Source organism: Vulpes vulpes, chromosome 9 (genome assembly GCF_048418805.1).
Source record: "Vulpes vulpes isolate BD-2025 chromosome 9, VulVul3, whole genome shotgun sequence".
In the NCBI taxonomy this organism is placed as follows: Eukaryota; Metazoa; Chordata; class Mammalia; order Carnivora; family Canidae; genus Vulpes; species Vulpes vulpes.
In genome coordinates, this window is record NC_132788.1 from 3353707 (window position 1) to 3365777 (window position 12071).

At 44.0% G+C, this 12071-nt stretch overlaps 1 protein-coding gene across 48 annotated transcripts in view; it reads right to left on the reverse strand.

The window, feature by feature from the left end:
- The window catches only part of LRRFIP1 (LRR binding FLII interacting protein 1), a 139793-nt gene that overhangs the window by 41745 nt on the left and 85977 nt on the right, over window positions 1-12071 (reverse strand). For 20 of the 48 annotated variants that reach the window (XM_072719079.1, XM_072719072.1, XM_072719073.1 and 17 more), the window contains exons 4-9: window positions 11955-12002; window positions 10623-10667; window positions 10002-10052; window positions 7428-7466; window positions 3257-3316; window positions 650-712 (exon numbers count right to left, since the gene is read on the reverse strand). The exons of 15 other annotated variants lie outside the window; for them this stretch is intronic. In XM_072719079.1, coding sequence (XP_072575180.1) covers window positions 650-712; window positions 3257-3316; window positions 7428-7466; window positions 10002-10052; window positions 10623-10667; window positions 11955-12002 — 306 coding nt within the window. The remainder of the gene's footprint in view (window positions 1-649; window positions 713-3256; window positions 3317-7427; window positions 7467-10001; window positions 10053-10622; window positions 10668-11954; window positions 12003-12071) is intronic. 13 more of the 48 variants (XM_072719077.1, XM_072719074.1, XM_072719086.1 and 10 more) reach the window with 5 other exon arrangements.

The window sequence follows — 12071 nt, forward strand, 5'->3', positions numbered from 1 at the left end:
GTATGGGAAGGAACCCTGTTGTGTAGACATCTGGACTTGGGTTTGGTTTGATTCCCATTCCTAATCTGTCCCTGAGAAATTGCCACAGGTTTTGCATATACTCTACAGAGTAATTCTTTTTCAGGAACTCTCCAGGAAAAAATCACAAGATTTTATTTTTTTTCCCTTTTGATTATTTCTCACTACAAGATATCCACGAGAATATTTTATTTCCTTGTGTCCAGCTGAATGCAAATATGATTCAAGTGTAAGATGGTGGGGGTAAGCCTGAATTAAATCTATCCTATTAATTACTGCTTAAAAATGGACTTTAGAGGCGCTTGGGTAGCTCAGCGGTTGAGTGTCTGCCTTCCGCTCAGGGCGTGACCCCGGGGTCCTGGGATCGAGTCCCACATCGGGCTCCCTGCATGGAGCCTGCTTCTCCCTCTGCCTGTGTCTCTGCCTCTCTCTCTGTGTCTCTCATGAATATATAAGTAAAACTAATAAAAACATAGAAACATTTAAAAACTGGACTTTAACATCCATCCAAATGAAAATTCATAAAACGGGTGTTAAAAACAAAGAGAAAGCTGGATTCACACACAAGGCGGCATGCTACAAAACCTGTAGTTCTGAAGACAGGGTGTGAAAGATTTAAATGAGAACCAACCAACGTCTCCTCTCTGGATGATGACAAAGCAGAGAATCTGCCCTCACCGCTGTAGCTGGAATTCTGAGAACCAGAGAAGACACTGTAAGTGGTGAGTACCTGCCTCGTCACTGTCCCCAAAGCACCACCTGCCCCGGGGTCAACAGGAAGATACACAATCACACAACCAAACCAGGATGAGTTCTCCAGGAATACCAACGTAGCGTGGGCATCGAGACACTCTGCTAGGGGAGAGACGCTCACCAGCTACAGGTTCCACGCTGCAGTCTACGTTTCGGTGATTACGTCTCGGTGATGTCATACGGTTTAACTCTTACTGGTTCTCACAATTTCTCATGGCTGGTATTATTTGTAATTACCTAGTAAATCCCACGATGGGGTGTCTCTCGCCGCCCAGGCTGGGCTTCCATACTACAGACTCTCTCAGGTAACTAAGATTACATCCGTTGCAAGATTTCGGAGCTTTCCTCAGCCCAGCACAGGTGGGGGCTGCAGCTCACCTGAAGCTGTGTGGGGTGCCTACAGCCTGAGAGAGCCACCGCAGGACACAGCGGCCCGTAGCTGTCTTCAGGGACCCAGTGTCTACTTTCTAGGGAGCAGAGTCGGCGCGGGGAGGCCGTATGTGTGCATGCTACCAGCGGAGGCCTCCTGTTGCTCCCCACAGCGGTCAGGGAGTGCTCCCACGGACACTAAGTTCCAGCACCAAGGAAAGAGGGGTTTCCAAACCCTCAACCCCTCCCCACAGAGAGACTGTGCTGCAGCCACCTATGACATTTCTCCCTCTGTCCCCATCTTTTCTCCAAGCTCACCCCCACGCTGCTCTGGGATCTCCTATAGGACTCGCTGCGCTGCATGTCGGCTATTTGGTTCTTTAATCGCCGTGTTTCCTATTGTTTATGAAGTCAATTTTATATGGAATTTTACATTATGGCGAACAATTCTGTAATCAAGTTTTCTTGCAATTGATTTTTAGAGGCATTACTTAAATCTTTGCTCAAGGCATCAGGCCCATTTTGGCCGTTTTAATGTAAAAATCAAAAGATTAAGATATCAAGGTGTACATACGACACAGAGCTTGGTGCTACCTTGTCCCGTGTCCCTGGCCTGCTGGCAGCTACACATCTGGGGTATTCCAGAGAAGAAGGTTAACAATGGGTAGAGGGTGGATTACAGAACTTCTGTAGTAACTCCCAGCTCGACAGGAGGATCCTTTGTGATCGATAACGGTGAAAAGTGGCTAATTAGTGAACATAACCCCAACAAAGCAGTCTGGGGCCAGCAGAGAGTACTGCAGCTCCTGCCCTATAAAGCTGGCACTGAAGAGTGTGCAGGAAGGCTGAGCAGGAAACAAGACCGTCCACGCCCCACGAGGACGGAATGGCGTGCCGCTTGCCTCTCTGCCTGGAGTACTGTGTTACCTTAAAGAAAAACATAATCCAAAGGCCGTCCACGTAAAAACCTAAGTAGGAAGATGCAGCCTTTAAATGGGGAGGATTTTTTTTTTTCTGTCTGTCTGGAATGAGAAAAGTTTGGATGAAATAGAAGCGTACACCCTCCTTAATAGAACGAGAAGCTAAAAAAAAAAAAAAACCTCATCAGCCAGGAAACATGGGACTGGGTTGAAACCTGAATATATAATCCACATGTATGTGTGTGATATCATAATATAATTAAGAAAGTGAAAATATTATTTACGTAACTAGTAAAATTTACCATGAGGAAAAAATAAAGCAAGTGGAGGAACAGGAAGATTTGAGAGAACAGCAGATCTGCAGTAAGTCCTAAAACTTGATTAGAGTCTCACGTCGTGAAGCCCCCTGCGACCTCCCTGCTAAATCCAAAGCCCTCCCTGCTGATCCCGGACTCTCCTGCTGTTGGTCCCTTTCTCTCTAATCCCGACCCCAGAACACTACCCTGCTGCCTGCTGCCTCCCACGCCTGCCCTGCGAACCCTCCACCGTTGTTATTCAGGGAAACACGGGCTCTACTATACGTGTCTTTAAAACAACCAGTGACAGGAGAGCCTGGGTGGCTCAGTCAGTTAAGGGTCTGCCTTGGGCTCAGGTCATGATCTCAGGTCCTGGGATCGAGTCCTGCATCGGGCTCCCTGCTCAGCGGGGAGTCTGCTTCTCCCTCTCCCACTCCCTGCTGCTTGTGCCCTCTGGCTCTCTCTATCAAATAAATAATAAAATCTTTTAAAAGATTAAAAAAATAAAATGACAAATGAGAGATGGGCACAGAGGTTGAGAATGCTGAACGTGAATATACCTGAAAGCTGCATGTACCTAAAATACACGTTCTGCACATACCTCTAGGGCAATGAAATAATGGAAGAGCGAGTATTTAAATTCCACATACTTTTAAACTTCAGAGTCTTTTTAATATTGATCTCTTATAGTGGCACTTAGAATGTTAGGAGACTAACATTCCAAGAATGTTTACTGGTGAAAAAATTCGCTTTCATTCTTTCATGGGCTCGGAGGGGCAAACCTCACTATAACGCAGGAAAACAAACAAACAAACAAGAAGCTACATTCAGCAGTATTTTTTTTTAAAGCTTTGCAGCAGCCGGTTTCAATTCTGTGTCACGCGTATCTACTATACTGACCCTGCCCGATCTTCTGCCCAGGGACTGTGATCCATATAAGTCTCCGTCGTAACCATTTGTCTGTTTCAACGAAGAAAAGAAGAAAATTGACATCATTATACAGATGAAGACACAGGCACAGACCAGCAGGGAAGAAGCAGTGGGGTATATAGGCCACGGAGGTCCTAGCTCTGCGGCAGCCTGCATGCCAGGCTGGGAGGCTGGGGGGTGGGGGGGACAATTCGGTCTGTGCCCATCTGGCTGCGGTTCCTGGTTCACAGGGCAAGTCCTTGCACGCCCTTCCTGAAGTTGTATCCAGAGGAGTCAGAAACAGCTTCTGTTCAATCCATATAATTCAATGCAAAATGTGCATCACGGAAAAAATGTTTCTCGTGGGCATATATCCTCCACATGGGGGTCTCACTCACCCAGTCTTCCTACTTCATTATTTTTCTAAATGAAATCTGAGGATGCATTTCAGGAGTTCCTAGTTTGCCCTCCAGAAAAAAGAATTGGTCTCGTTTGTCTTATAAGGACGTTTCCGCTGATTGAAGACCAGAGCTGTCAAGTGTCAGAGACGTGACCAGCTCTCGAGATTTTAGAAAACGGAAAGCGGTCCACACAACTGGTAAAACTGGAAGGAGATGCCGGGGGGAAATGAGCCACAGTCCAAATTCCAGATCAATGCTCCACCATGTGACATGAATAAACAAGCTTGCTTAATCCGCTGCCACCTCCACCTCCTCAGCTGTGAAAATGTGCACAGAAATACACGCTTCACAAGGCTGCTGAGGGTTAGATCTGCTCAAAATGAGTATCCCGAGTGCCTGGAACAGTGCCCCCCTGAACCGTGCGCTGCCGGGATGGCTGAGCCTGCAGCTCTGGAAGGTACCCGGCACCCACGGGGAACAGGAGCGTGTCCTTGTTCACAGGGGTGGGCGACGGGAGACTGCTTAGCGTGCATTTTGCAGCTACAACATTAATGAAGAGTAAATATATGAATTTCCAGGTTATAAATTCAGATTCATGAAATCTTGACTAACTATATATTTAGTTATAACTCAGAAACAAGTCAATTTTAAGTTTCCATTTATTTATTTATTTATTTATTTATTTATTTATTTATTTTTAGTTTTTTTTAAAAATTTTTATTTATTTATGATAGTCACAGAGAGAAAGAGGCAGAGACACAGGCAGAGGGAGAAGCAGGCTCCATGCACCGGGAGCCCGACGTGGGATTCGATCCTGGATCTCCAGGATCGCGCCCTGGGCCAAAGGCAGGCGCTAAACCGCTGCGCCACCCAGGGATCCCCAATTTTAAGTTTCTAAATGAAACACAAGAGTATGTAGAAATCCCTCAACTTTAAATTTGAAAACGCTAGGAGTTAACCTTAAAACATTTCAGAAATAAATTTGATAGTAAAAAACCTTTGGAGATAGGTAGGAATTTTACTTAATCTAACATCCTTTTCTTTCTTAACCAACAAGATTACGTGATGCGGAGATGTGCGTCGAGGACTTACATATTTCAGACCGCAGGCTTATTCCTTTGATAGCTGTTTAGAGACTTGTTCTTGAAAAAAAATCAATATAATAATACAAGGCTAACATTCATCAGTTTTAGATGACTTTTACTTTCTAGTAAGTGAGGAAGTAAAATATATTACATATATAAGCTCTCTGGTTTTCCACTCTTGCTTTATGGACTATGCACTGGCCTATAAATGCTTCCTTTTGGCCACTTGCAGCATAGAGCAGAGCAAATGGTGAAGGATAGCAGAGCACATGCACCCTCATCTGCCACCATTTCTCTTCTAGCCTTGCACCGCCATGCAGGGAAAACTACCTTCAAAGGCTCTGTTGTAGCGGAACTCTGTCATAGGGAATATATTCCTAGAACGAATTCTCAAATCTATAGGATCTCACTGACATTCCTATAGGGAAAAGTACTTTGACCTCTTGGAGAACACCACTAACCTTTTCCTCTTGGATAGTTTTTTTATGTGCTGGAGTTGGGTGGGTGGAGCTGTTTTTATGTAGCATAACAGGATAAGGAGTTGAAAATTTAACACATTAGGATAAAAAGTCCGTATCAACTTCATCTTCAGTCAAGTCTCTGATGTTCAACTTTCTCTGCTGTAGAGAAAGTTTTTTCAAGACCCCTTACTGTGCAGACCACCTGCATCATGATCACCTGCTGTGCTTCTTAGGACCCTCGGCCCCTGACCCGGGCAACCAGAACACCCAGAGCTGGGGTCAGGGGATGTGCATTTTAATGCGCTTCCTAGTTGGGGTGCCTGGGTGGCTCAGTCGGTTAAGCGCCTGCCTTCAGCTCAGGTCATGATCCTGGGGTCCTGGGATGGAGTCCCATGTCCGGTTCCCCTCCCCCCCAGCAGGCAGTCTGCTTCTCTCTCTCCCACTGCCTGCTGCTTCCCCTGCTTGTGCACCTTCTCTGTCAAATAAATAAATAAAATCTTAAAAAAAAAAAAAAGTTTCCGAGGTGAATCCTACACACACAGTAACACTGAGGAGTGCTGCTACGAGAGAAAAAAATACAGGAGACATTCACAAATTAGCATTTTCTAGAACAGTGTAGGTAAGATACCAGAATAAATGCCCTACCCGGGCCACTTATTCCAGTGGTACGTTGTGATTAGTCAGAATGCTACCAACCACCGTGCCGTGCTGTGCAGCATTGGTGCTGAGCTTCACACCGAGCATGCAAGCAAACGTCAACCACTACACCTTTTTTGATTAATGATGTTAGATCGTTGTTATACTGTCAAAAGATCACATCCAAGGGCATGAGATATGGAAAGCAAAATAAGAAAGGCAAAATCAAAACTCTGACGTGCAATATTTGAGGCACTCAACTTAGTTTTAAAACAGAATGAAAACCAAACATTAACAACAAAATCCAGAATACTTCTGACTATTGCTAACATACATATTCATTCATTCCACCAGGGACTGGCCCTTAAGTACAGTTTACTTTGAATTTAAAATAAGAAGGCTCAAAATCTGGAAATATGCTGCTCATACATTTCATTATACTCAGAGAACGGAAGAGAAGCTGGAATTAGAGTGTCACTGTGAAGTGCTGTGGGAGCTTCTGTGAAGAGCATTCCTGAGTCTAGTTATGTGCCTCCCTGCTTCCTGTTCTCCTGGGCAGATCTATTCCTTGCCAGTGGCTGAGGCCAAGACTGGGCTGGAATGCCAGGTTCCTCTCCTGGGCCACTGGCTCCTGTCCCTAAAGTAGGGAACTGCAGTCCTACCGGGAGGTTCTGGGGTCGAGTGTGCCTTGCAGATGTGTGGCACTACTCATTAGTAGTGTAAGGCACTAACTCTGAAAGGTGAAAATTACATCTTAAAAAAAAGAAAGTTGCTACATAATTTTGAAAGGTAGTGGAATGAATGAAGCATGAAATGCTTTTAGAAAAAGCCCTAGAAAATGAAGTAGTGCATAATCTGCAATAATCATTTCAGTAGAGAAGCACTATGTTGCTAATTTCTGGTGAGATTAAATTTCTCTCCTTTTTGGTGCCATTTAAACGCACAGGTTTTCAGAATGCAAAATGGGCGGATAAACTGATGTAAGATGAGCAATTCCAAACTGAAATCTAAAGATTTTGTTTTTGTTACTGGAACTGAGGACTTTCCAAAACAGCACTTGTTGGTAAAAAGAGCCAGATCGCATATTTAATTTGAACGAATGCAGATGAAAAAATAATGGATTTTTCCTCAGTGAAGATGATTTTAACCTTAATCTTTGAAAGGAAATGTAGAGGCTTTGGGAATTCTTGATTTGATTTGAGTTCCTTGAAAGCAAGACACTCTAGTCCCGTCTTGGTATCCACAGCTGTTCACACAGCGTGTGGCAAACAGCTGGTGCTCAAAGACCACGTGGTAAGCAAGTGTTCAAGCACAGAGCCTGAGCCTGAGCCTGAGGATCAGAGACACGCCCACAGGGCTCTGCAAGAAGAGCGCTCGGGTCTGGTAGGTACACCTGCCTCCAACACCCCCGGTGGGGTTACCCAGGGCGTCTGGTGGACAGCATGTGTGTCTTTTTGGACAAGGATGTACTTGGCTTTTTGTACAAACACACCCATGAGATTAGTAGAAACACCATAGGTTATTTCCCATCACACAGCACTATTAGGATCACGCCTCAACATCTATCCAACCATCTCACCCAGGCGTAAGGACCCCCATACTCCGAGTCAGGCTGCAACTGTCAGCATGAGGGTGGAAGAGGAAAAGAACAGAAAACAGAGTTGCCAAAATCATTAGAAAGCTAACCCAAACATCAGAAAACATAAAGCAAAAGCCAGGCAATCTTGAAATCTTGACAAAATTACATTTTTCATGACTTCCAGGATCTCGTGTATTTACAAAAGAAATCACATTAGAATGACAGCAGAGCAAATGTTGCTATAATTCATGAAATCTGAAGCAGTTTGAAGCAATCTTACTTCCTCCTCTGTAAGATACATTCTATTTCAGTTAGGCAAAAGGTGAACACATGCATCACCATCAAGTTTTAAACAAGAAAAATTAAAATCTTACGATATTCAAAGTCTAAGTTTACTGAGAACAATGCCCATGCAAACAACTAGGAAAGTAAAAATTCCCATTTTTCAGGGTTACCATCACTGCCAGTTGAATGAAGAAGGCCTGTATCTTGAAAACATCAAAAAATAAAAGATATTATCTTTGAACTTTGCAAACAAAAGATTTCGGAATGTGAAGATACATAAAAGCAGCACACACTGGCCCTGCACAGGGAGGAGGTGAGATGAGGTTCCTCCCGGTAGGACAGCTGGCCCACTGATCAACAGAGGCCAGAGCTTCCAGGCCCCCACAGGCTTCCAGGCCCCACCGGGACTGATGTGTCACTTCCTAACTGCTCAGGGATGGCCAGAACCTGTCAGAGTCATGAGGTCTGACGCTTACTTTCAGGATCCAAGTTCTCAGGGTCTATGGTTTTTTGAAGTGTTACCTCTTTATGCCAAGTATATCATGGGAAAGGGTAGTGTGGGAAACCACCTGGCTAAACACGGAAATCCTGTCCACTGTTGATTTTCCATGTTCTTAATGACTAGATTGCTGGGCCTCTTCTATAAAATTTTATACCTTAAAGCATGCTTGAAATCTTGCCAAAGAATGGTGTTTAGCAAAGAAATTTAACTCAGGTCTGGTTAAAATCATTGAAAATGAAATGAATACTGTAAACAATGATTTTAATAGTTTTAAACTCTTTGGGGTCAGGAATCTTTCTGAGAATCTTAAGAAAGGGACAAATCCTTTTCCCAGAAAAATGCAAGTACACACAAAATCTTGAATGTAATTTCAGGAGGACCACAGATCTAAAAATGATCCTTATGATCAATTTGGATTCTGTGTCCAATTTCTCTGCTCTTCTCTCTTGACTCTATATTCATCAGATTTTGTTCTCACCACTTCTTCCACCAAAACTTTCCTTGTCAAGGTCACCGACGTCCTCCATGACGTTAAGGCCAGTGGTTGGCCCTTAGTACTAGGCTCACTTGACCCCTCCCCTCCTCCTGGAAACATGATCTTCTCTCGGTTTCAAGGACTCAACCTTCTCCTGGGCCGGCTCAACAGCGGCCATTTCTGTGTCTCTGCCACTGATTCTGCAAACTGAGTTTTGCATTTATAATGTTTTGGTTACATAAATGTTACTTCCTCTAGCTTGAGTCTTGTCTGAGACCAGATCTATGAGGAAGTTAAACCATACGGCTAAGGGGAAAGTTTCAGAGAGCAAGGAAGCTCTTCGACTGACTTCACATTTGAACTGTTACTTTCTGGCAAAATCACTATGGATCTGCTTTTGGCACTGCCAGGACAATGAAGGTGATTGCTCGACAGGACAACGTTACCTTTACTTTTACTGCTGTGAACAGTCAAATGAAATGCACGTTCACTGCGCGTGTAAGAAGTCTAGGTTTAATTGTCCAATTTTAATTGTCATAGTGATCAAAAACAAGCCTTCTGCTCTACACAGTTCTTAAGTAAGATGGAGTGGCTGCATTGAGGCCTACTTCCTACCGGCAGTGAAAGCAACTGTCACCCCGAGGTACAGAAAACCGACATGCTCAAGGTAATTTACTGACTTAAAGCGCTAAGCAAAACACAGTTGCTCTACTTCACTTCCCAAGGCATGCAGTGTCTTCAAGTCTAATTATGAAGATTTTGGGAATGTTCAAGGAAAAATATGTATTCATCTTTATCAACCATCAAGCTGTCAGTGATGAAGAGATTTCATCACAGCCGACCAAAGGAAAAACTCCTGAGGGTGAGCAGACCTGGGTCTCAAGGATCCAACCTGCTCCGATTCTCCACCAGGCAGCCTACGGCAGCTTTCAGGGAGCTATGCAAAAACAGCACTGAGTAATAGTTATTTTACCTGAGATGCAAATTTGCTTGGGAGCATGTAGGCACATAGACACCAGCCCCACCATCACACCAGCACTGCCAAGGCAACTTCATCAAGGCGTGGCAGTATTGTGACGTGGAGCAGTATTAAAACATCATGACTTCCACTCTCAGGAGAAAGACACGATAGAGATGTCTGTCTCTACAACATCCCACTACTGATTAGATTTCAAATAAGTAGTTTCTTGATTTTAGTATCTGGCAACAAGACTATGGGGTAATGAATAGGAAATCTGAACGCAGGGACATAGCAGCAAAGATGGCCAACCACCAACCGTACCATGCAAACCCAATCATTCTGGTTACTGACCCTCAGACTTCCACGACTACCCACTGACATGCGCTCATCTTCGTCAGAAGCCTAGTAAAAGAAAGGATGAAAACAACCATGAAGCGTAATATAAAGAAACCCGTGTCCAGCTTCCAGAGGGACACAGTCGATCCAGCACCACAGCAGTGGGGCAGAGCCCACATCTGGACATCTTAGTGGAGCTGAGCCCATGTCTTCTCCAGATGAGCCTTCGCTCACGCACCTCTGTTTACAGAGGGCTATGTCTGGATGATACTGCATTAAGTTAATTTAATCAAAGCAGTCTTAAAAAAAAAAAAGCAGTCTTATTTACTTCGCTGATAACCTAGACACACGGCCTCAATGCATATCACTCTGCAAATTATTCATGGGTAATGAAGAGCAAAAGAACATTCAAACTGTCATGCATATATTAATATACAGAAATTTCTCATTCTCCCCTCACAAAGTTAGATCAAAATGCTAAAACTCCAGTCCATAATCTTTGTTTAGGTAATAACATTTGTTTGTTTAGGTAGTGGTGAGTTACTTTCATAAGGATCACTAAGATGCATCTGATTTATGTATTTCAGCCACTAGAACTACAAATTAGACTTCAATCAAAGTGAACACAGTACTAACCGATGTGTTTCTTCTGGATCTACGCGAATAGCGCTCACTGTCTTCCTACCAAAGCAATGGAAGAAAAAGTATTAAAGGTCAGATACAGACATAACAGAAGCCTCAGTCCGGTTGTGACACAATATGGTATTTCTGATATAAATGTCAGATAAATATTTTCTTTGCTGCCATTTAAAAGGCTTCCATTAAACCACCGAGGAAGAATGTTTTCTTTGAGAGCGAGGGGGCGGGACGTAAGCACACAAGTAATTGGCACGTTTCACTTTGGCTTCAGAAGTGTGTGAAGTGGGTGCCAGGGGAGAGGCTGGGCCCTAGTTTGTCCTGAACCTCTACAATGTGGCCCATTTCAACCAATTTACATTCACTTTCCTATGGCAATCAGAAGATAAATCATTTCCATTTCCAAAGATTCCATAAGGATGTCACCCAAGCTACTCTATTTTGTGCATTCTGAGACACACGCAGTTTCTGACATTTGGACAGCTCTGAAGTTGGGGTATATCTTACAATCAAAGTTGTCCACATTAGAATGGGCATTTTTTTTTCTTTCTCAGTGGTATAGAATGCAATGATGCATCTCTTAACTGGATCTTAAGATTTGATAAAAATACATCTGCCATATAAGCCTAAAATGATGGTTTACACATGATAAAGGTTGAAGTTAATAATTTCTTTCAATAGAGGAAATGTGTACTGTTTCTATGTCAAGAACTATTGTCTTTCACATTCTACACGGCTAAGATGCTAGGAGGTGATTTTACATTTCCTCAGATTATTTATGCATGAGGGACACCGAATATGACATTTCCACCCTGGCCAGGTTCTCAGTTGCTTAGAGTATGCGATGATGTCCGAGAGGCCGTTCAGTAAGGTGTCCAGGACAGGAGGAGGTGTGAGGAACTCATGTGGACGAAGCAACCAGAGAAGGAGTGGGTCCACGTTCTCTTGGGCCAGTGGAAGGCAAGGGGAATGCTCCCCCTTCTAGAGCCTCACTTCTGGGGCACCATCTCCTCCTATGTGTGCCTCGTGGAAAGCCCCTTGCCCGAGGAGACAGGGAGGCGGGCGGTGGCACTGGAGACCACAAGCCACTAGCTTGCAGACCCCAGGAGACAGCAGCTGCCCAACAGACCAGGCAGAAATGCCAGGCCACGGCCGTCTCTAACCCAGCTTCCTACGGATGTAAACCATCAGGCCGGATGCAGTAGTTAGTCCCTGGAAGAAAATCTCTCAGTATTAAATTATGGTACAGTAGGAATCTACCAATAGAATTAAACTGTGTAAGAATCAAATTATAAACCGTTTACGTTTCTTAAAATTGTATCCAAGGCCTACCATCCACTGCTCGATGTCACCCCATTTTGTGTCCAGCCCATAGTATTTCTATAGACAGAAGGGAAAGAAAATTAGGCAAGACGTGAAAACGGTAACCACGCAAGAAACTGTTCTGAC